The sequence below is a fragment of the Harpegnathos saltator genome, unplaced genomic scaffold (assembly GCF_003227715.2).
Source record: "Harpegnathos saltator strain DR-91 unplaced genomic scaffold, Hsal_v8.6 scaffold208, whole genome shotgun sequence".
Lineage (NCBI taxonomy): Eukaryota > Metazoa > Arthropoda > Insecta > Hymenoptera > Formicidae > Harpegnathos > Harpegnathos saltator.
In genome coordinates, this window is record NW_020229993.1 from 934,228 (window position 1) to 959,990 (window position 25,763).

Consider the following 25,763-nt stretch of genomic DNA (forward strand, 5'->3'; position numbering starts at 1 on the left):
GAAAGTATTTTTTTTCCTATTTCTCTCGCGATTGTATCAATGTTTTCGTGCACCTGCGCAGGGTGCACAGCGACAATTTTCAGCTTACTCCTTCATCGAGTATGTTCGATAAACTTTTCACGTGCTCTTCGCTGTAGAGCAATTGAATATGATGATGAGTTGATCTCCTTAAACTTTCATTAATGTCAATCATCAATCTATTCTTTACACATATGTTTTATATTATTTTCTTCATTGTTTTGTTTTACCGTATAAAATTTATTCACTCGAAATGGCTGAAAAGTCAACTACTAGCTTTTTTAGGATTCTAATATAATCGGTAAAAAAAAAGTTGGATATGTATCATCTGTAGAAAAATTATAAATTTTCTAACACTAGAACTGTTAATGATTAACGCGATCTACTTCTATCAGAGCGAATAAAAAGATTAAAATTCGTAAAAGTACCTTATGCAAGATGGAAAAGTTTATTTCTTATTTATTTATTTTTTTTAGTTTCCTTCAACGTCCATTAAAAATATAAAGTGTATCGTTATATAAATTTGAGTAATTTTATTAGAAATTAAAAACAAGATTTTGATCACTTTTGTAGTAACGGTCTTATCGAAATAAGGAATAAAAATATAAAATTAGTGGGGCGTACATTTCTCTGCACCACACGCTTACAGGCCCAAGAGCAAGCAACCAGAATGCATGCCTGACTCCGCTCGCCAGTTTTCTTCTTTTTTTTTCGCGGGGGAAGAGGCTCTTTTCCTCCCGCGAGTGATTAGCCGTACCCCTCGCGTTTGTTGTCACATCCTCGCACATGTGTTTCTAGGAATTCGGCATCTAGCCGTTGCTACCCGAAATTTACGTTCCGTTCGAAGAAACAAAAGTTCACGTCTCGCTCCTATCTCTAAAATCACTACACTTGGGTATTTCTAGTATATTAAATTTGTATTACTACCCCGTATTATTCAAACCAAATAATTATAGCAGCCTTTTTGTTGATCACGTCCTTTGCTTCCCGTGAAGTTAAATGCAAAATAAAGTAATAAATTGTTCATCTTCCAAAGCAAAATAAAGTAATAAATTATTCATCTTCCAAAGCAAAATAAAGTAATAAATTGTTCATCTTCCAAAGTGTCTCATTGCGTTTAGGCAGTAATGATGATTCTGAGCTCTCGTAAAGATAAAAATACGAATGACAGAGGCATGCATGCACCTACACGTTTATCCGGATAGGATATATTTATAAAACATAGAGGGAAAGCGTTCCAGAAAAAAAAATAGCGAATAAACTCGTCTACTACTCGCCGTTAACCCAGTTCGCCGAGTTCATCGACACGAACTTCGATAGATTATCAACGTCGTGTGTGCTTCTTCTCACGGTGCTCCGCCGTCGAGATAGACAGACAGCGGCGAAGACGCAGCCGTATTAAGGAATCGATAAGGAATTTCAGCATGTTTGAAACGTCGAGATCCGCCGGCCGTTTATCGCGTGTAATACCCGACGACTTTCTGCTTCAAGAACCCGGTAAATATTAAAGCGCTCCGTGGAACCGTGCGTTTTCAAAGCGACGTTTTCTACTTGATCCGTGTCTGGACTGAAAAAATCTAAGACAAGACCTCCCAGCGCTCGATTAATATTTCACACGCGTTGCAAATATCACGTACCGAGTCACGTCTACGACGCGACAGCATTTCGTGACCCTGTCGGCCTCGTGCCAAGTGATATATTTTCCAGCAAGACGATATTTTATCATTGCTGCGATCACCTCGTCATTGACAATGCGATGACATTTAAGTCGCTGTGCCGAAGGGAGGAAGAAATAAGCATAACGTCCATTTTCATCCGTCCGTTGAAACTATCGTTGTCGTCGTCGTTGCCGTTATTTTCACGCGATTCAATCGATAGCTAAGTCTCAAGTACGATGAAATTTCCGGCAATAAAGCATCCACGCGCTAAATAAGAGCGCTAAATAAGGCATGCGACCAAAAGCGCTCATGGTGGTAATAATATTCGATGACGCAACATTTGACATTTGTTGTCGCTCTCTTCGGAGGATATTAAAACCGAAATATCGCGGCACCGAGAGGTTCACTGTTATAGCCGCATATACTGTCAAGCCGAGCACGGTCGTCGTCCATCTATGCACGACCATTGTTAGCGCGGAGCCGCTGTAGACTCTATCGACACAATTTTGATTACATGCTCCACAATGCTTGCGGTTTCTTCGACGTTACCTTGGCGTGGGGACACATGGCCGACGTGTACGTCATTGCCGCAACGAACGAAGGCTTCAGTCAGGATTTCACGGATGCTGGAGACAATGAGAGGCGACGTTATGAGACCGGGTAAACATTTATCCTACGTACGATGTGGTCCGTAGGTACTTCATTGCCCGAAACTGGTTGCGCGCTATAATGCACGTCTGCCTCCTAGCGCTTGCTACTACTAACAGCTTCGGCGAGCGCAAATGTTTGTCGAGCGTGTTGTGCTTTATGAACACAGATTTCACCGGCAACCTGTTTTAAGGTATTCGTCCCGCCATGCGCATTATGTATATATGTTAGGGCTATAATTTGAAAGTTGAAAAGTTTGGACAGACTTCTAGAGAAAGGTATACTGGGGATGTTGTTTATAAACATATATCTTTTCAAAAATACGTCAATATAAGTAAGGTGTTCGTTTACATAATATTTAATAACACACATATTGTATTTGATAATTTGATGATTTGAATATTTTTAATATTAGCTAGGACACTGACGGTAAAAGCTGGACTGACCAGCTGAGGAGACCTGGGCGTTTGACCACCACCCTGCTGGTGAGTGAGAGTGTGGCCGCTTACACGAGTATATGTGTGTGTGTGTGTGTGTGTGTGTGTGTGTGTGTGTGTGTGTGTACGTGTGCGCGACGTGCGATCGCTACCATTTTAAACGGAATGCATTCCTGACGGTAATCCGAAATTATGTTAATTAAAAGAGATTATCGCTCCATTTTGTAACCGTGAGTTGCAGACGCTCCGGACGCGATACAATCGCCCATCTGGATCTCTGGTAATGTCGGTGTCGATTTCCCCCTTGCCTCGCATCGATGCGGAATGACTTATAACTTATCGGTCGCGCGGTGCGCGCCATAAGCGAAATAACGGAGTGCTGTTTATGGGTGCCAATGGGTCCGCTAAACGCGTTATCGCGCGATCTCTCTCTCTCTCTCTCTCTCTCTCTCTCTCTCGATCTCTGTTATATGCGCGTTAATGTTATCGTACCAGGCTATTGATTTTTCAGCGTGGCTGACCTGAATCTTGTCATCGAAACGCGCTCATATCCAACGCGCAGTCCGCGCTCGAAAACGACACAACTCGGCCGAGATACGCGTACAAGCGTCACTTTGACACAAATGAAGATAGATGCGTGGACGGTTTATCTTACACCTCGGCCCGCTTGTAATGCACTCTCCATGCTCTCGAGAGCACATGGTCGATTGGAAAGAGTGGCTGATACAATTTTTGCGGAATGTGAAAATCCACAAGCTTATCCCACATGGCCTGCAGCTTCTTACGAGACGTTTCAATAAAAGGGCAGCTTTCATTGTTCATAGTCATGGTATTTCGTCCATCCTCTTCGAATGGTAGCGAAGACAAAAATCGAACGTATCTGTGGCACAGCACAGTGTTGCGCATGAGATGATTAAAAAGTTAGCTAGACAAAGAGAGATAAGATGAATGATTTAATTCCTTTTACCCTTTTGTCCCGATTGTAGACACGTTCCAATGCAATCTCAATCTCAATGTTGTCTGATGCAGGCAACATTAACGTAAATGTCCAAACATGTCCATAAAAAATATGTAAAAACAAATATTTCAATATTTGACACATTTGCAGTAATGTACGTAGGCAGTCTAAAAAGTTTTCGGCCTAACAATGAAAGAAAATTTTTTTTGCCGCGAAATATGTTTTATTTTTCAATATAATTTCCTGAAACTTCAATACATTTATTCCAACGTTTTTCCGATAATTCAATACCATTATTAAAGTGTGATTCCGGAAGGTCTGCAAAATATCCATCCACAGCTTCCACACAATAGCTTCGTCATTTGATGTAAAACGCTTTCCAGCCAGGAATTTTTTCAGGTTTGGAAACAGATAATAGTCAGAGGGAGCCAAAACTGGTGAATACCCTGGATGTTCAAGCAATTCGTACTTTAATTCGTTGAATTTTGCCATTGCCAAACATTTGTGTGAACACGTGCATTGTCTTGATGGAAAACGATTCTTTTCTTCTTTAAAGCAGGTCTTTTCTCACGAATTTTTGCATCCAATAGATCCAAAAGGTTACAATAATACTCAGAGTTAATCGTTTTATCTTTCTGAAGATAATCGATCAACAAAACACCTTTGTAATCCCCAAAAACTGTTGCCATAACCTTTCCTGCTGATGGAACCGTCTTTGCCTTCTTTGGTGCACGTCCACCGGCTTCAATCCATTGTTTCGACTGTTCTTTTCGCTCTGGTGTATAGTGGTGGATCCAAGTTGCATCAACAGTTATGAAACGACGCTTGAAATTCATTTTATTTTGCTTGAAACGATCCAAACACGCTTGAGAAATATGCATTCGAATGCGTTTTTGGTCAATTGTTAACAAATGCGGCACCCATCTTGCACAAAGCTTTTTCATATGTAATTCTTCATGCAAAATATTTCCAATTCGTTCTTTCGAGATGCCTATGGCCTCAGCTATTTCACGCATTTTCACTCGCCGATCATCTAACACCATATCATAGACTTGTTGAATGTTTTGTGGTGTTGTAGCAGTTTTTGGACAAACTTCGCGTGGATCATCTTCGAGGCTTGTATGAGCAGATTTAAAAAGAGCAGCCTATTTTTTCACAGTGGAAAGTGAAGGTGATGCATCCTTATACACTTTTAAGAATTTCGGATGAATTTCTGTTGGTGTTAAACCATCCAAAACAAAGAATTTAATCACTGCACGATATTCAATTTTTTCCATTTTAAAATAGACAATGACACGTCAATATAAAACTGGTGCTACTACTCGAATGACTTGACAGATTGAAATAAAATTTTACATGGGTTTATATCTGGGATGCCACTTTCCAATACAATTATAGTTTGACAGTTTCTATCCAATGCCATCTAAGGCCGAGAATTTTTCAGACTCTCCTCGTAGACTAAATTATCTGCGAACGTCGTCTTAGATAATCTTATAAAGACAACACCCTTTTCAATTTGAGATGCAGATGAAAATAATATATATTTATATAATCTACAAGAGAGAGTGAGAGTGAGAGAGAATGAGAGAAAGGGATAAAGATTAGTTCCGGAACTCTATATAGATAGCCGACCATTTATGCAATTTTATCTGGATAAGAGCACAGTGTCATCCTTTTCAGATGTAGTTTTGCGCGGCGCCTGGTCCATGCGTAGAAGTCTAACCGTGCAAACGCACGGTCCGAGCGGTCGAGATTTTCGGGATGATAAATTTTATCGAGATGGTCGAGCTCTGCGCATAACTCGTTCTCGTCAACAAGCGTGACTAGCGCGGATGCGACGAGCGAATCGCGATCTTACTTGTCGATTTAAACGCGCTCGTAGAACTCCATTAAACGACGGCGCGAATGTCGATCTACCGGGTTTTCATCTGCCGCGTGTCGGCCGAGATACGCTGGAACGACAAGTGGAACGACACGCCGCTGTTGGAGCGCCCGCGTCATTCGTCGCTTTTAATGCCGTGCTTGTTCGCCGGCGTGAAGGCCCGATTTTATCGGCAGCGAGCTGCGAATGCACCTGCCCCCGATATGCATCTCGTCGGTACAATTCATTTACTACATAGGGAGGGTCCACGGTACGCGCGACACACAAATGTGAACGACGTATATTCCGGAAGTCAGTCGGGAAACAACGTTGTTACATTAGAGACCTGGTCGCACCGTCGTAGCGTTAATTAAAGTAAGAGATTAATCCGTTCTCTGCTTGGAGAGAAAGAAGTAAGTAAATTTCCCCTTTGTTCTTTGGAGGACCTCCAAGAAACAGCGGAATCCGCCCTGAAATATCGATCCCAATAGACAATCAGTACCGCCCGAGCAAAATATTCAAGTGGAACGTACCAAAATCGATCCAAGTGAGTGCCGATGAAGAACGTTAAAGTCACAGAGTGTCTGGCGATAACATGTCAATCTGCGCGTACGCGTGTGTAAAATTGAACAAAAATTTCTTCTCTCGTATTTCGTGAACAATCACGCAAAATGTTGAGTTGTTAATTAATGAAGATTGCCGAATGTTCACGCGCGATCACTGCAGGAGAGCTGTGATTTCGCAAATAATCACATGGGTCTTTAATTTTATCTACATCGTTCATCTATAGAATTATATTATTACATAATTTTCGAGAGATTAGGCCGTTTCATTTAAAGTGGATCACCTATGTATGTATTCGCTGGAAATATCGGGCGTTTTAAATAAATCGCCGATGAATCATTCCGCGCTCACGCGAATTAAGAGAAACCTGAGTCGCTGGTTCTTACACGTTGCGTGTATCGCAATAAGCATAATAAGATTTCCCTCTCAGGTGTGTGCGACAGAGTTTGAAAATACATATTTATAGGACTTCTCTTATTCCAACTAGTTTCTGGCATACGCCCGTCGACGTTCACGGATTAGTTCCGGGATCGCCGTGTACACGCGACGGCGACGGGTATGGAGCTCGTAACGGATTTGCCGTACGGGGAGAGCCCACTTTCCTCTTCCACTGGAGATGGATATGGGAATGGTTGTAGGAGGACGCGCAGGAGGTGGAGAAAAGGAATGAGAATCTCGGGGTAATGGCGGCATAGAAATCAGTGGCAGAAATGGCTCGGCTTATTTCTCTGGAGGATATACGCCGCCGATATATGCTGTCAGAGTGGAGGAGAGGAGAGGAGAACGAGAGACTGTGCTGGAGCGAAGGGTGTTCGAGCGAGGGCGACGGAGAGACAAGGAAGGCGTTGCCTGCTGCCGAAAACAAATTGGGAGGCTTTAAAAATTTCGCAGCCTCGGCCTCACTCCGTCGCTGTTTCCCCTTTTTTCTTTTCCTCTCTTTCTTTTTCCGCCATTTATTTCTCTCTCTTTCTCCCCCCCCCTCTCTCTCTTTCTCTCTCTTTCGCTTTCTCTCTTTCTCGCATTCTCTCTCTCTCTCTCTCTCTCTCTCTCTCTCTCGCGAGCCGTCTTTATCGCTCGATAACCGACACTTCGCTCTTTTTCTCCCCTTATCCCTTCCGCTCTTCTCGCCGTACGTTCGCCGTTATCTCGTTTGTTTCGTAATAATGCCGTTCCGGCAATTAGTCGCACGGCCGTGTTCGTTGTCCGACCACTGGACTCGTCGCACGGTCATATTTTATTCCAATAGCAAATAATTCGCCCGGACCGGGGGACTTTTCCCGTTTCTTCCGCTTCCGTTGCGTTTCCGTTCTTTATCTCGAGCCGATTCAACGGCGCCTGTCGCCCACCCTGTTCTCCCGTTACTACCTTCCGCCTGATTGATATTAATACTCCAAGTAATTGATCGTTTAAGTTCATCCCGTCTTAATCCGCCGGCGTTGTTTTCTTCCTGGGAACAATATAGTGCGATATGATAAATAGTTCCGTAAACTAATTACATCGCCGCGGATCCAATTTGGCGCGTGAACAAGTCTAACTTACGAACTATCATCATATTACGTACCTCACATACCGATTGCAATCAGTACCTCGAATAAACCAGTCACTGTTAAAATTTGCGAACTGAAAGAAAGCTGTCGTGACGTTTTATGATTCTGCGATCTTCTATTAATGTCATTCTTTCTCATAAATAAATAATAGGTTCGTATCTACGTGCTCGTTACAACTGCGAAACTTCATCCCCTTTTGCTATTCCCGATTTCTCTGATATCAGCCACCGCAGCATTTACCATGCAATAATGTAAAATCCCAACTCAGCGGACTTAATTTTATGACTATGGATCTATAACCTGCGCGCTTCTTTTACATATGCAATGATTGTTCTGCATGATGGAATATATTTGAGGCAAAAGTTCGTCGTATCGCACGTTTGTTTAACACGTTCCCTGCGCATGTCTCGAGTCCGAACATTTACGATATGCGTGTGACTCGGATTTATGTCACCTTTAAGCCTTTAAATGTGGCAATACGGAGGCAGCGAGTTTCTAAACATTTGTTTACAGTGTGAGTATGTTAAGACTTAAAATAAAATTGTTCGTAATGTGGTTCGAATTTGCCGCTTTCTTCTTATTGTTGTGGTAGCTGTACAAATTTTGTATTTGTTTGTAACAGATTATTTGTTAACATATTAATACCAGTTATGAAAATCTTATAAACAACGAACGTATTGAGATCTCAAAAGATGAGTCATATTACAAACATGGAATTTGTCAATAATTTGAGAATGACGAAAAGTCGCAGATAATGGCAGATAAATGATAGATATTTTGAATCAGTATGGAAAATATAATTTAGTTAGTATTAATAAAAGGTATATAGCTATAAATTAAGACAATTTTGCAAGTTTTTAATATATTCACTAGAACTTTAACAATTACGATCTTAATAATGGGTCATAAATAATTTTCGGTTTCTTTCCCTTTCTTCTCGTGCATATGCAAAATGTTTAAAAATAGCATTTAATCTAACATACACGCTCACCGCCTTTAATAATGACACATTTTTCAATTTATGTGCAGTTTATAACACTTCTCCTGCTAATGCTCCGAAAAACTAAATATTTGCTATCTTCGTCGGAAGATATTTATAACCCGACTCGGTATCATTGCACATGTATGTAATTTCTATGTCAACATAAAAAATGGAGCGACATATACGAGCGCTTTTATCACCGCGCATTGCTCTGCATATTTAAATGTACGGGTTTTAAACACTTTAATTGGATGACTTTAATAGTTTATTGTTTTAGAAGTATACAGGTTAAAAGATTCTCTTGGTATCTTTGTGTGTGTTGACGTTTGTTTTTAAATCTGACTTTAATGGATTTTCCGTGTAGGAAGTCTCCTCTCATATGTCGCCTCGTATATTGTTATATATATACACCATGGTATATATATATATATATATAACAATATTACACGAGAATGTTTTAAGAATATCATCGTAAGCTGATTGAATAACTTTAGAAAGTATTTTCGAAAGATTGCAAAGTAAAAAGAATAATGTACTATGTATATCGTCCTAAATTGCATGCCATACCGATCTTTTACGAGAGATAGACTTACTTTTACATCTTTAGAAACTTTTCTCGTATCAATGGAATAATCAGTTATTGATTGTTTGCGCCGCGAGAGTTTATCGAATTTCTTAGTCTTGAGAAAGATAAACCATATCCATATCTATTTTCCTTATTCTTCGCGTACATCAAGATTCAAATATACTTGGTCAGTCTCTAGATCGAGAATGATTGTTAAGAAATTTCCGACCAAAAGATGCGTCCGTTTCGAATTAGTCATGCGTTATGAACGTTGATTACTTGAAGAGGCGTCGGTGATGTATCGAAGCAGCTGTGACACTTTACGTTTCGTTTGCATCAGTAAGGAGCTGCTCACGCGTTATACATAATTAACGCAGAAAAGTAACATCACTTAATCTCACGTAAGCCACTTAACATATTTTAACACAAGGCAGTTGGCTTACATCAAATTAAATCATGTTACTTTTTAGTTAATTACGCGTAACATGCGAGCGGATAATCTTTATTGCTAAGATGGGAACATCAAAATATCACGGCTGCTTGAATACGTCATTAACTTCTTTTCGTACAATCAACAGTTACGATGCGTGACTATTTAGGAATAAACGTGTCTAGTCGAAAATGTTTAGTAATTTTTAATAACACGATGGTAGATTTTAATAATGTTTAGTAATATTTATTTTCAATAACATAATTTTTAATTTTAATAATTTTTAGTAAGTTTCGATTTAGAGAACGACCAAGCATATTTAAATCCTGGTAAATAGATATGCATATTTAAATCCTGGTAAATAGGTATATATTCGGCAAACGGTTTGCGAAACATTTCAACCTTGATCGTATATAATATTATGGCAGGTTCGATCGAGCTGCTTTACGTTCGGATGAAAAAGCTTCAGTCGGTAGCGATCGGCAATGCCGATTGAACGCTCCCGAATTTGTCAGGATTTTACGTCGAATTGTAATAGCCACTACTGCGTTCAACGCGATCAGACGAAAGTGCACGTTTTTAAAGAAGATACACGAGAATTTAAATCCGAATATCTGGATTAAATTTTAGAACAAGAATATTCGCAATTCGGGCATTTCTTCTTTTCCCGGCACATCCTATTGTAACTTTCCTCCTCCATAATATGAAATTTTTAATTACATACTTTACTTAAATTAAATATTATTTACTTTACTTAAAATAAATAAATTAAATATACCTTACTGAAATTAAATAAATTAAATACTTTACTTAAATTAAATATTATATTTTTTACATCGATTCGATACAAAATAGAAATATTTCATAGAAGACAAAAATATGTTGCTATAGTACGTATTACCGTTCCGAAAAATTTTCAACGTTAAATTTATTTGAATAGAAATGCAATTAATTGGCCCGAGTCAAAGGTTGTAATTATATTTAGTACAAACGAGATTAAATTTTCTAGGTCATTACTAGCTACTATTGGCTGATTAATCACTAAAATGTGGAATTGGTTTTGTGATCTCATCGCGTAATTTAGATATTACGGATCAAATGTAATGAGAACAGATGGCATTATCTATTCTACAAATATATAATCTAAATATATGCTCCAGAGAGTTACTGTATGTTTCAAAATCAATAAGTAGCAAATCGATATTGAGATTACGTTATTTTATAAAAAATCCCAAAAAGGCAAAAATAAGGGACAGAGAGTTAGATTGCTGACTGGCAATTGGTTATGATTTTTCTCATTACTGTAATTTCTTTTATCTAACCATCAGCTATTATATCAACCTATTTATCTGATGACCAGGAGAAGTGAACGTTGCATTACCGACTAATAGCCGATAATGATGATGTTACACACAAATTTATTACCTCGTGGTTAGACACGAGGTTCAATTTCTAATGTGGTATATATAGTTGGTTCACGAGAGAGAGGAGAAAGTTTAAGTTGTCCGACTATAAATTCAATCTTGATATCGTCCTGCGAATTTTACAGAACATCGTCTATGAAGCGGACAGCATAGGCGATTAGTTATTATTCAGCTTGTACACGTATTATGTATCAGCGAGAGCGCGTTACAATGCTTCAACAGCGAGAGCCATTTCGTTACTGGAGGTTGAAATCGCGGCAGTTAATCTCGGTTAACTTCCTATTTCCCCCAAGATAGGAAGAAATCGTTTAAGAAAACATTGCTCTTCGCGCGCGTCATAACTAGACTTCCGAAAATCAAAATTACTTTAACCCTTTAGTGGAATATGGTAAGCTTTCTTCTCACGAACTTCTGCAATTTATTAAGGCCAGGGAAAAGACGAGCGCCGGGGCTTGGCAATCGGCCAAGATCGAGGGACTGTAAAGATCGCCCCAATGGTGGATTAGAGAACTTCGGCTGCACAGAATGTTTAAACATTCTTCCGAATACTTCTCCCGCAGGGCACATTAATGAGCCGAGATTGCACTACGAATTAATTCACGAAAGTTCGCTGCGCGAAACAGTCTCGACTGTCACATTGCCGTACACACTGTCCTACTATCCCACCCCTCTGCCTTCAACTCCTCCCCCCTCCCCCCTCCTGATCGTGCTAGCGCGTTTTCCTTTTATTCGGTCATTTCTCCGCCGCGTCGATTTGGAATTAGTCTTGTCGCTGAGATTGAATCGAAGTGACTCCGGGCGGGCTCCGAATTTCGAGTCCCGAGAGATTTGAAACGCGGGGATTTCCACAGGATTAAGAAATGATTATCCGACAATAACCGCGCGCGGCTATTCACCGTTGCTTCTGCTACACGAGAACGTTCGTTTCATTATTTAAGCGTAACGAAAGAGGAGCACAAATATGGTTACGAGAAGTGGAAAACGCTTCTATATCGTGTACGCGTGCGCGCGCGCGGCCTTGCCAACAATTTCACAGGTTAAACACGTGAATGATTTAACGCGAGATATTGATAATTTCGAGTACGCCGCTGCGCCAGCCCCGGCCGCCAGCCGGGTTTCTTCGTGGTGGACTCGACGGTGCACGAGGATACGGCGAGTATATCCAGCTAGAACAGGTCGGAGAGAATACCATAGCAGGAAGTAGAATGGGGATTACGAAGAGCTGAATATTTCATTACGGAGCCTGCATGGAAACTTGCGGAATGATAATACTTTATCAGGACAAGCGCGCCTGCGGCCTTCCTACCCAACTATCCTGCCTCCTCCTTCCCCCCGCCAAGCAAGAAGGATTATTCTTAATGCGAGAGAGAATATTTTGCACTTTCCAGCGCAACCACTCCCGTGACCGCAATAATGAGCAAGTATAATGAAAATGGCGTATTTAATAGTAGTCGGCTATTTCCATATGTTCCCAAAGCGGAATATTTATTGGTATTACGTAGGCAGTCTGAAAAGTTCTCGGCCTAACAATGAAAGAAAATTTTTTTACTGTGAAATATATTTTATTTTTCACTATAATCTTCTGAAACTTCAATACATTTATTCCAACGTTTTTCCGATAATTCAATACCATTATTAAAGTGTGATTCCGGAAGGTCTGCAAAATATCCATCCACGGCTGCAATAGCTTCGTCATTTGATATAAAACGCTTTTCAGCCAGGAATTTTTTCAGGTTTGGAAACACATAATAGTCAGAGTACTTTAATTCGTTGAATTTTGCCATTGTCAAAACACTTGTGTGAACACGTGCATTGTCTTGATGGAAAACGATTCTTTTCTCCTTTAAAGCAGGTCTTTTCTCACGAATTTTTGCATCCAATAGATCCAAAAGGCTATAATAATATTCAGAGTTAATCGTTTTATCTTTCTGAAGATAATCGATCAACAAAACACCTTTGTAATCCCCAAAAACTGTTGCCATAACCTTTCCTGCTGATGGAACCGTCTTTGCCTTCTTTGGTGCACGTCCACCAGCTTCAATCCATTGTTTCGACTGTTCTTTTCGCTCTGGTGTATAGTGGTGGATCCAAGTTGCATCAACAGTTATGAAACGACGCTTGAAATTCATTTTATTTTGCTTGAAACGATCCAAACACGCTTGAGAAATACGCATTCGAATGCGTTTTTGGTCAATTGTTAGCAAATGCGGCACCCATCTTGCACAAAGCTTTTTCATATGTAATTCTTCATGCAAAATATTTCCAATTCGTTCTTTCGAGATGCCTATGGCCTCAGCTATTTCACGCATTTTCACTCGCCGATCATCTAACACCATATCATGGACTTGTTGAATGTTTTGTGGTGTTGTAGCAGTTTTTGGACAAACTTCGCGTGGATCATCTTCGAGGCTTGTATGAGCAGATTTAAAAAGAGCAGCCCATTTTTTCACAGTGGAAAGTGAAGGTGATGCATCCTCATACACTTTTAAGAATTTCGGATGAATTTCTGTTGGTGCTAAACCATCCAAAACAAAGAATTTAATCACTGCACGATATTCAATTTTTTCCATTTTAAAAAAGACAATGGCACGTCAATATTAAAGTGGTGCTACTACTCGAATGACTTGACAGATCGAAATAAAATTTTACATGGGTTTATATCAGGGATGCCACTTTCCAATACAATTATAGTTTGACAGTTTCTAATACCATCTAACACTATTATGTGTCAGGCCGAGAACTATTCAGACTGCCTTCGTATTATCGGCGCAACGTCGCAAATTAAATTAACCCTTTGTTAATGTTAAGTTAGAAAAAAATGTTTTAATACGACTAATACATAGAATTGGTTTTCAGTGTTATATATTTTTGTTCTCTTTGACGCACCAAGCCGCTATAATTAACGAAAACGGATACTATAGATCAGAGTTCAGTGTACCCTTTAATTGATTCTCTTTAATTTAAACGATAGATTTAATCGAACCATTCCGGGCATTTTTATACTCTCTCTCGTGGATCATATAATGTCGGATATTTTTACATTCGGATACTTTATTATTCGGTCTTATTCTAAGAAAAATAAAAATTGAATCTCGTGAATGTTTAGTCTAGTGATAGTGAATTTGCGTGTAACGTTGTTCTTAGTCGGTAATGTTTATATCTTTTAGTAACTAAATAGATCAGTTAGTTGATAGTTAAATAAAATAAATTACAGTCATTATATAAAAAATTACAATTAGTTGATAGCCAATAATAACGCTCGCTTTTGCCTTTCTAAAGTTTCATGAATATACATACTTCAATTTGGATTTGTTAATTTTAAAATATTGATGTGATAAAAGTATAACTAAATATTTTAGGACAGACAACGTCATTTACTACATCAAGTGACCAAATAAAGTAATTGTGAGACAGTGACTAAATCACAAAATCGATTCTATATTTTGACGGAATCAGTTAGCTAGTAACAAGGTAGAAATTTTGATCTAATTTATATCAGTTGTACTAACTGAAGTGATTCTTGAGTTCTCGAGTTCTCGAGAGATTTGAGAAGTAAAAATTTCCATGAGATTAAGAAATAATTATTCAATAATGATTATCTAATTAACCGCGCGCAGTTATTCACCGTTGTTTGTGATACGCGAAAAAGCGTTTGTTTCATTATTTAACTGTAACAAAAGAGGAAAGTGATTTCAGTTGGCAACAGAGCCTGCGTATTAGTTATTTTTTCAATTCTTAGAGCGGTTTGTTAAATTTATATTCAGATTATGCTGGCAGACATTCTTATATTCGCGGACATCAGCACACATCAACACTCTCATCGTGTAACATCAACGTTCTCCATTCGTGTGCGAGTTGCAGCTGACTCTCACGACCTCCGCGAAACGAAATACTCAATGGATGCTAATCGCCGCTTCCGCCGCAGCCGTCGTCGTCGTCGTGGTCGTTGTTCGATTCGTCGGGTCGCAAGCTGCGCGAAATTTTGATTCGGGACCTTCCTCGCCTTCTCTCGCTCCCGATACAGCCGTGCGCTTGCTCGCTCACAATCGTTTCCGTTTGCTTGTACAAACACAAGACGATTTCCCCATTCTTCGTTAGCATAGAAAATACTTCCGACCAATACGAGTCGCGCGCGAGTGAACTCTGAATTAATGACGCTACCTCGCGGGAATGATACCCGCGGGCATACGCTATACGCTATCCGCTATCCCGTGTCCTTACACCCGGCGACGCTGCGGCGGTTTAAAAGCGAAAAGAAAAAGAGAAAAAGGGGAAAACTGGAGAGAAAGAGAAAGGAAGAGAGAGAGAGAGAGAGAGAGAGAGAGAGAGGGAGGGAGGGTTAGGGTGAGAGAGAAAAAAGGGGGCGTGGGAGAGAAAAGGAAAACAGAAGGGGGGAAAAAAGATAACGTGGAAGGAGCGTCTCGATGCGAGGCGGATTGCTCTCCGAGATGGAATTGCTCGTCGGAGACCCTTCGCAATAACTGGGTGGCTTCTCCTTTTTTGCCCCGTCCGGTCAGGCGGCCGCAGTCCGCTCGTTGCTTTTGATAACTTTATCCGACACGGTTGGCCGTACGTACGTACGTACGTACGTACGTACGTACGATGCTATATACGTTCGTACTATCCGCCAGCGGTGGGATGTATCGTTCTGTCACGATTTATCATTGATCCGCACGTATATACGCGACACAAACGGTCTCCGCTACGTCAATACGGCGGCGAGAGGACACACGTGCGCGCCGGACGAAGCCGCGCGCGCAAACTTTCTCCGCGGACCGCGAACTGCCGCGCGCGAAACTCGCCGAAACCGATCGTAACTCCCACGGCGTGCGCATTGTTCGAAATTATTTTCCGCGATGTACGAGGCGGCACGTAGCCGCCGCCGCTGTGTGCCACGAAATCGAAATCAATCGGCCAGCCGGCCAGCCGACCCGAGCGCTTAACTCCCGCCGGTACGAGCGGAGCGCGCGTTCGTATTCTCCGCGATACGTCTGGCGTGTGGTGTAAGTACTGACGTATTGCTCCAGTTTGGCTTTCGTTGACTCGAGAGAGAGCGCTTGAACATGCAATAGCGTTTAATTTGAAAGAAAAAGCGGGGAGAAAAAACGGTCAAGGAAAATGAACGGCAACGAAGTGCAGCTCGTCGAGAAAGTTCAATCGTAAACTGAAAATCATAGCGGAATCGTAAAAAAAGCGTTGCATACACATTTCACGATCGTGGTCGTAAGGTGAAATCCCTGGGCGTTACGGTCTGAGGTTGTATTTTGCGATCGCGAGCACGAAATGAATGTAACATGAATGCGAGCGTACGCTGCTATCACGTGATACCCAAGCGCGCGATTCATCGATTATTTCGGGAGAGAGAGCAATTTGCTATATAGAAAATAGCTTGTGGGACCTATGTATATAATTTGGAAGTCGGTAGGGAAAATTTATGCGGGTTCAGGTTAGAAACGACAACGTTTCAATCACGTTTCGAAACGACTTTAGATGGGGAGTTTAGGCCGCTAAACGTTCTCCTAAAAATTATTTCTTCGTTTCACATTAGAATCGGGCAAGAAATATGAAATACTTCGAGTACTTACACTCTCGGCATGTATAAATATTTAAGATCGTACACACGAGAAAATATATACTGCATTCTCAAGTGTCAACAATTACAATTACATTTACAAGACTATAACTATGTCTGATAATAGTGAGAAAGTAGCAACAGATAGAGTGCATCGGTAAGCAGATTGATCTCTTCACTCGTTAACATTCTTAAGCATGATTACATGCGTATTTTACGGGAGATCTTTTTTAAACAATTAACGATAACGGAAAGTCAGCTGAGACACATGCTTGGCGGCGAATATGCTGAACGCGCGATCGGATCTCGTCACGATATTTTGCCGAAGTCAAGCGACTTCGATAAAACGGATAGCGCGAGGTGTCGCGGGAAAAGGAGGAGAAGGGAGAAGAGAAGAAGGGCGGATTTGCATTTCCCGTGACTTGCAAACTTGCACGAACGTGCTCGATCCTTATCCGCATCTCGTGTTCGAGAAATACGCTAAAAGCTGCCTCTCGGAGCGCGTTAGTTAGATATTATTCGGCGAGAGAGCGCGACAAAGTGGAAGTTTCGACATCCCGCAGGTTGGTCCGCGCGGGAATACAGAAAAGGTCTTAGGGTTGGATTAAAGGATTGCGTCGCTGCCGCGGCAGCCGTGGCGGATTGGCGGGCTCTTGAAGGGAGACGAATGAAGGTGCGGACCACTCGGGTTGTATGTCTTTGCCAGGTATAGCGGCGAGTCATTTGAAACACGGAATGCCACTTACTCCTGCAGTAGGTTCCATCTTGTAAAATGTATGTAGCAGCTGCGGTCGAAATGGCACTGCAACTTCGCGCGGGATGACTCCCCGGTGGAAAAACAGGTGGGGAAACCAAAGCCTTGGAATCGAACGTCCGTTTCCGTGGAGCCACTCTCGAGGAGTACATTGACTGACTGATCGGCCGTATATACGTTTCGTATGCGAAATCTTTTATCTTCGGGACAACGAGAGGATAGATGAACGTGAGTAAGGGTCATAGCGCGCGAGCCAAGAAACATAAACATAAAAGTGAGATTTAAGCTTTTGTATCCGTTATCGCTTTCTGCAGTGGTATATAGATGGAATATAGATGATAAGCGCAAACTGTGCAATAAGTGTGACGCATGACGCAACAACGCATTCGTGTACGTGCGGATTAGGTCAAACTGAATACAAAAGTTTCCTACCATTTTGCAAACAGTCACACAAAATTTTAAGTCATTGATCAAGGAAAAGCTTAATCGTACAAGAGAGAACATTATTTCGCTCTTCGTTTGCTGCCGATTGACGAATAGAGACTCGAGCATCGGCTCGTGCGCGATCACTCATCAACTTTTCTTTTTCTCTAACTGATAACTCGAAATTTTGCGCAATTGTTTGCGCAAGAGGATAGAAAACTTTTCTGTTCAGTTTGAATGAATCTACAAGCACACGAGGACAAGGATCATTACAGCTCGTCTCACCGCGTGTCGCAACTTTTTATTCGGAAGGACCCGAGTGTACACTTGGTTTCGATACTTGCTTCGAACACTTTTCTCGGTGCAGTTCGGAACGCAGCCAATATCCAACGAGAGAAGCTCACTTCAGCGAATCGTTGAAAAACAACTTTTCTTACTGAACATCGGCTGCTTTCTGAACTGAGCGTTGAGAAAAAAGTGTCCGAACCGTAGTGAAATCAAGTATACATTCTGTGCTGCTCCGAGGAATCAGACTTGAAATTCAGACAGAAAACGAATTGGCCGGTTACAGTTGAGAATTTCAATACGATAATCTTACGTTCTCGATCGTCATTCTGGGACGTGACCGATCGATTAACAGTCCGCTTAACATCCGCTTCGCGCATCCGTTGCCGTCTGCTTCACGCGAGACAAGAGACAATGAGCATCGGTGCGAGCGTGACGAATTTCGTCCGGAACAATCTCGTTATCTTCGGGGAGGAGGGAGATTCGTACCGCACTTGCGCAACATGCAAACTGAATTTTTAATGTAACTCTTCACTCGGTCAGTTTTTCCTCTTTTTTATTTACTCACTCATACTCGAATCGTTTTGTGTATGTGATTGCATCGCTGCGATACGTGGCGGTAGCAACTAGTAACGCCATTGCGTACAGTGGAGTGAATCCGATTATGATATTCGATATATGTAGCGTTCCTCGTATTTATTCACACTACGTTCACGTGGTTGCGAAAAACAAGCGTCGCTATTGCGGATTATAAAAAGAGAGTAACCACGCAGAGAGGCGATTCGAGGCGAGACTCGAGGAAAGGAACGAACGCCTGGCTTCGCGCCAGGAAAGGAGATCCAACGACGAAACCGCTCGGTTAATATTCTTCCTCCTCACTTCCTGCCTGCGTCGTGAATTTGACCTGTTAGTAATTGGAAAGTGACCCAATTGCGCATTATCCGTCATTAGGTGGCGAGCGCGGACCAGCCGAAATGTAACCTTTCAAAATATCACACTGCGTATCACACAACAACGACTATCTCGTGGTCTCTGACTCTCCACTTCCACTTGCAGACGCGGTGTCATTTAGCGAGTTCTGTACGCACATACGCGCCACGCGCGTCAGAAATCACGCACGTGAGATACATCGGAACGAACAGATGTCATTGTTACTGGAGATTTTGGGAAACATACGAAAACAAAAGGGTGAAAGGAACAAAAAGGCGTCTGCTCGTTTTATTCTGTTATCTTGTCATGTTTGTTTGCGCGACGCAACTTGTCAAATAAAAATAGGAGTCTCAAATAATTTCGACCTTTTATTTTGACAGATTATAATTGCCGCGAGGTAGGTAGCACGTTACAGATTTGTTTGTCATGTTTGGAAAATATCGCGGTTATTACTGACACGTAAAAAAATGTTTTGACATTTTACAGAAAAAAGACCCATCACAACTGTCTATTCCACGCTTTTTTGTTTTCCCTTTTCCTTTCTTTTTTTTTTTTTTTTTCATTCGCTCGGGCCAGCTTGGCGTATTTATCAATTGATCGAGCTACCGTTCGAGCTTTCTACCGTTAACGACCGCGCAAATTGCACGTAACTTTAAAGATCCGCTAGATCACGCGATGGCGTGAACAACGAGAGATAAGCCGCTTTTTTTCACGCGGATATGAACGAAAGAGCGACGGGCGTATTATACGTTAATATTACAGACGGGCTTTGCACATCTGAAAACGCGGTTCATATAACCTGTGTAAAGAAGAAATCTCACACATCAACAAATTCTGATTGCGCAGATATCGAAACTGTAAATAATAGTAATTAGACGCTAAGGCCGGTATTTTGAACTCCCTGTTATCGATGAAACTGCTTGAAAGTGGCTAATGGTCAATCAGAGAGCTTATGTAAGCTATTTTTATCCATAAAACGAAGCTCGGAATAACAATCTTTCGCACTTACCTAGTAATTAAAGTCAATTTAGCCTTACCGTTATAACTAACAGTTACTTAATCGATTTTCAGTCGCGTACGTTTCGCGAGTCCGACTAAAAATCGCGTAATCTTCTCGCTCTAATGGGCCTCCTACAATAAGCTATTAATCATAAGTTGTAACCAAATTGGTCAACCACAGTCGATTAGTTTTGAAATAATCAATTGTGATTGGTCAATTTGCTTATAGCTTATGACTAATTGTTTATTGTAGAAGGCCTCTTAGGGATGATACGGCATTAAGAGGCACGGTAGTGCCTCGCACCAAGTTCAAGCGCAACGAAGTTGCGCCCGAACGACGCGAGGCATACCGTGCCTATATTACGCGAATCTGCGAGTTGAAAGGGGTGACATATTAATATCTCATCAATGGCTAAACCGATCGAGATTTCTTCAGTGCTAATCGATTCAGCCTTAAAAAATAGAAAGAAAAGTGTCCTTGTGTTTTTTGTGTACGTTGTCTCTAAATGTAGATATTTTAAAATAAAGTCCAAATCACGGAAAATTTCGATTCAGTAAGAAAGTAAGAAACGCTAGACCGCAGAGGAGAGGGGATTTGTGCATCTCACTTTTCCGACACCAGAGGCATTACAAGCGCGCTGAAGAAGTAGCGAGTGCGAGTGAGCAAGCGATAGAGAACAAGAGAGAGAAGAATATTGCTACAATATAGAAGTAGAAATGTGCGAGAAAGAGAAAGAGAGCGAGAGCGAGAGAGACAGAGAGAGAGAGAGAGAGACAGAGAGAGAGAGAGAGAGAGAGAGAGAGAGAGAGAGAGAGAGACAAGCCAAGACTTTTTGCATTAAATATTTTTTATTGCATTGTTATAATCACTAATTTATTATAATAACGAATAAAATAACTATAAAACTCAGTGTTCTAGTAAATAATGAAGACATTGTTTTTGAAGTACCGGACTGCGTATCATTGGGAGTTTTTGATACATTTATCTTCAGATTGCAAATCGCTCTCATTTGCAGAGTTGATGTTGAGTAGAGTTTCTCAGTTGATGCTATTGTTTTGTTATATCATTCTTTTGTAGAACAGTTTTGTAGAGTTTTATTTATAGTATTCAATAGAAGAATTTATTGTTAGAGATATGTTTTACTTGTACAAGCTTATTACTTGTATAACGAAAATAATAAATTATATTGCCCAAAGATACATGCTCAGATGCACAGTATTAAAAGCGTAAACATTGCCGTTTATATCATTTCTTTTATAAAATAGTGTTGTAGAGTTTTATTATAGTTATAAATTTTACTAGTAAAATTTTATGTTACATATATAACTTGAAAAAAAATAATTTTAAATTTCTAAAAATAACAATACGTGTTACGTGTGTACTTGGCGCCTCTTTTTACCTTTCTATTTAAAAAGGTAAGTTTTATACAACGTTACGGGGGCTCTCTGAGACGCGTCCCGGCGGGACAAGGTCGCGCGACTTTGAAAACAACATGTTCATAAGTACGCAATTGCCACGACCGTTTCCATTATTGTTTACGTATATCGATATAATTACGATATAGTTGAAGAAGCTAATTTGTAGTCTCAAGTCTTCGTACTCTTGATGCGGGGCAAATTTGTCGCTGTAATACTAATGAGGAAACTCGTTTTTTGTTACAGATCTGCTGGAGTTCGCAGCCACGCGATAGCTTATCGGGACGCAATTTCGACGGACGCCGATGCCGCATCGGAGGATCCGATTCGGGCCGAGCAGAGTCGGCTTGAAGGTGAGGTTCACCGATCGTTTGTACATTTCTTCTTAATTTATTACGATTGAAAACAAGCCGAGCGATTGAAATAAAAGCCGTTGAATTACAATGGCAAAGGGTCAACGTTTGTATCTGCGCGCGCGCTTCCGCGAATTGAACTCAACCTAATCTAACTTTTGACCTAACGGTTTAACTAACGAAACTATATTTTTTGTTACAGATCCGCAGCAGAACGCGGCTGACTCTGTCTGCTGTGTATCGGTGAGTCAGAGAAAAAGAGACATTTTTATGGTTTAGGGGCCTTCTACAACTAAGAGGCCTTCTACAATAAACAATTAGTCATAAGCTATAAGCAAATTGACCAATCACAATTGATTATTTCAAAACTAATCGACTGTGGTTGACCAATTTGGTTACAACTTATGATTAATAGCTTATTGTAGGAAGCCCATTAGAGCGAGAAGATTACGCGATTTTTAGTCGGACTCGCAAAACGTACGCGACTGAAAATCGATTACGTAACTGTTAATTATAACGGTAAGGTTAAATAGACTTTAATTACTAGGTAAGTGCGAAAGATTGTTATTCCGAGCTTCGTTTTATGGATAAAAATAGCTTACATAAGCTCTCTGATTGACCATTAGCCACTTTCAAGCAGTTTCATCGATAACAGGGAGTTCAAAATGACGCGACGCTAACTGTACGTTAAGCGAAAGGAAAAGAAACAAAAGATGGGTGGAAAATAAGAAGACTCGATCTTACGGTTCGATATACACATAGTGCAACGCATTGCACGCAGCATGCACGCACGCACGAACGAATGAACGAACGAAGTGCGCCGCGCAAGTCTGCGCAAATATTGTCGTTACACGTCGTTACGTTAAAAGCATTGGAGAGCTCCCAATTAGAACTTAAGAATGCGCCGCAAGAAAGAATGGCTGTCGGTAAAGGTGCGGTCGACGCGCGCGCGCGCCACGTTGAGAGATATCATTCTTAGTCAAACTCGTCTTAAAACAACACGGAGATTATTTGCTCCGGCCGGGAATACTGCTTTATTGAGAGAGCGCGGGAACGAGCACCGCGAGTCGCCGAGCGAATCCGAAACGGCGCGGCGCGGCGCGCCGTGGCGAAGCTGAACGTTGCAAATCGCGACGTATTTCCGCGAGCACGTGTGTGCCGTCTTAATTACGGATAAGACCGGCGAACCGTCAGCTCGACAACTCGCAGCAAGTGCTTTTCGTCGCCTTAATTATAAAAAAGCTGCAGGACGAGCTTGTAATTGCATAGTGGAAGCTTAATGTGGCCTTCAAGGTACTTAAGACGGCTTTAAATCGCCCTTCCTCAAGCTCGGCTTAGAAAGAAGGACGAGTTTATTTACTTTGACGACCGGAAAATGAGGTTTTACGATATTTTATGAAGAGAACGCGGGAATAAGTAAAGCAAGCTTAAACCGTCAAGGCCCCGGCAGGGCAGGAGCGCACGAGCGCCGAGTATGAAATTGGAAATGCTTTAGGAGAAACTGCAGAAATAAGGTTGCCTCCACGAATCTTAGTCTTGAAAGTCTCTCTTAAGTCTTGGCTGCAAGCGTACGGCGCGCTAAAACGCTAAGGCGCTGCGCGCTTGACCTTTTTTCCTTTTTGGAAACGCTTGTCGCACCAACGATGATGAGAAACATTTATCGTTCGCTCGTGAGTCACGCTGTCGCCAAGTGAAAATGTATTCATCGACGAATGCATCGATGCGTATCTGGTTCGCCGCCATTCGACGGCGCTCACGCGGTACCTGTTTTGTTTGCGTACACTTTACACGATACATGAACGTGGGATATCCTTTCAAAAATGTCACCTCAGTACGTTGCGAGCGTCACAGTTCCAGTTGGAATCAGTTTAAGGAACCAGTTCACTGAACCTGAATTTCCCAGAGCGGTACGCCATGTATACACTCCGAGTTGCCAGAGAAGAGAAATGACATTTTCCAAAGTTTCATTTTTAACGAATCGTTTTATAAATCATCCTGGAATTAAGGTCAAGTTACAACGGTGTGTTGTAACGCAGATTAAGAGATAATGATCTCGTTATAGCGGGATGACAGGTTGAAAGTGCTAAGCCAAATATTGAATTATTGTGTAATGAGGCAACTTTGGATCGCCCAGATAAAACGAAATTGTGCCGTTATAAGTTTTCATGGAACATACGAAGATAACGGCGCATTCGGCAGATCACAACGACGTCGTCATTGTTTCATAAAATTATAGCGACATAAAAATTCGATCGTGCCATTTCGCGTGAGAAGCCCAAAGTTGCTTATCACAAGCCAATATATACTTAAGAAAGTCCCAGCGGAGTCGCACCGAAATATCTCAACTTTCCTCTCACCGCTAATTAGTCCTTCCCCTCGTAGAGTTCTTCGTTCAAACACTCACATGTCGATGATTGTGCCCGACGGGGAGATCGAGGTCGGGGCCGAAAAACCTGATAAACTGATAAACCGATAAAACTGATAGATCCTCGCGGAACGACGCGGACGGGAATAATTCCAATCTCCAAACCGCGTCTGGAATATTTCTCAGCTCTCGATATCGCACACACAAGCGCAGTAGTTAATAGCGTGCAACGCGCCGACATTCGATACACGGCAGACTACGCAATCTGTCTTCGGCCCCGTCTCGTGCCCCGAGGGCGTGCGATACATTCACCCTCCGTCGCAACCCTCGCGCGTGAAGACGGACACGAAGGCAGACGAGCGCAATTTGGCCCGGGCTGAATGCGCGCTGCTGCGACGTGCACTTTCCATTTCGCTTCCTCACACGAGAGCCTTGATTACCTCCCGTCGGGGTTAAACAGAGCTCGCAGCCGAGATTCTTTCGCGAGAATCGCGACGAGGAAGAGATGCAACAGAGAGCAGCGCGGCAACGGCAGCCGGCGGTCGTGTCGCCTCCGGCGCTGTGTAGTGTCAACTTTCAAGTTCATGCCACGGAGTAAAGTCAGCCCGGGTATCTCTCGACCTTCGTTTTGCATCCCCGCCAAAGTCATTTCCCTCCGCCACTGGCGACGCGGACCGTGGCGACGGAGTTCCGTTTTAAAGAGCGGAAGTAGGACGGAGTTTACAATCAATCCGGTTGGCTGTTTTGCGTACGGTAAACGACGTGTAATATGCTTCGGTAAACTTCTGGCATCGATAATTTCCCGCTCCGGGTAAGCGGCAAGTTTTACCTCCGCCCTCTCCCTTCCTCTCTCTCCCTCTCTCTCTCTCTCTCTCTCTGAATATTTTAATATCAGAACCAAATTCGCGACGTCAGTCAATCGTGCTCCGTACGGTTGACACGCAGCAACGTTGCGGTACGTGTAATAATCTATCTCGATCGGATTTTTTCTCTTTTAACATTGCATTGTATTTGCAATTACCGCCCTGTTTCTGCATAATTTGTAATTACTGTTTGAAAGTTGCTCTAGCGGAGACGTGGACTTTAATTCTTGAACAGGATTTTTGAACAGGACGCCCTGTTATCTCCTATTACCGGGGACGAATGAATTTTTTTTTTTAGTGTTATATGAACCACAAACATTTATGAACATTATAAATTCTAGCAGCGTTACACCACTGTGTAATGTGTTGCTATCATAGTGGCAATAGTTAAAAGTAGCGGGTAAATTTTCATCCGTTCTAATATTTAAGGCTCAAAAAATATCGCATCTCGTATCATTGCTTGTATCGGCGAGTGCAAAGTTGCGACACGAGCAATAATTTGGCGACCGTTTCTTTTTGAAATATACATGGTGCTTGCAAGTGCCATTTGTAGTCGTTTAAAAGTCATCCTGGTAAAAGTATGAATTTTTTAAGCAACACCGCTTCACGTCGTTGCATTCTTCGGCGTTCTCGCGGCAAATCTGTTTAGACACGAGCACTGAATAAAACTCCTGCCTCTGTAACGGCGCGTTACTCTTTCAATTTATGTTC

At 41.6% G+C, this 25,763-nt stretch overlaps 2 protein-coding genes and 1 long non-coding RNA gene across 6 annotated transcripts in view; 2 read left to right on the forward strand and 1 right to left on the reverse strand.

Moving 5' to 3' along the window:
- dpr12 (defective proboscis extension response 12) overlaps positions 1 to 25,763 on the reverse strand; it is a 357,607-nt gene that overhangs the window by 225,648 nt on the left and 106,196 nt on the right. The gene's annotated exons all lie outside the window — the stretch shown is intronic.
- The window catches only part of LOC112588396 (uncharacterized), a 260,117-nt gene that overhangs the window by 138,724 nt on the left and 95,630 nt on the right, over positions 1 to 25,763 (forward strand). The gene's annotated exons all lie outside the window — the stretch shown is intronic.
- Positions 1,748 to 22,011, forward strand: LOC112588395 (uncharacterized). Of its 2 annotated transcripts, none has more exons than XM_025298146.1 (2): positions 1,748 to 2,336; positions 21,718 to 22,011. In XM_025298146.1, exons 1-2 carry the CDS (start codon positions 2,191 to 2,193, stop codon positions 21,872 to 21,874), a joined length of 303 nt encoding a protein of 100 aa, XP_025153931.1. In that variant the 5' UTR covers positions 1,748 to 2,190; the 3' UTR covers positions 21,875 to 22,011. The 2 variants fall into 2 exon arrangements, with proteins under 2 accessions (XP_025153931.1, XP_025153932.1); XM_025298147.1 differs by lacking the exon at positions 21,718 to 22,011 and adding an exon at positions 2,740 to 2,850.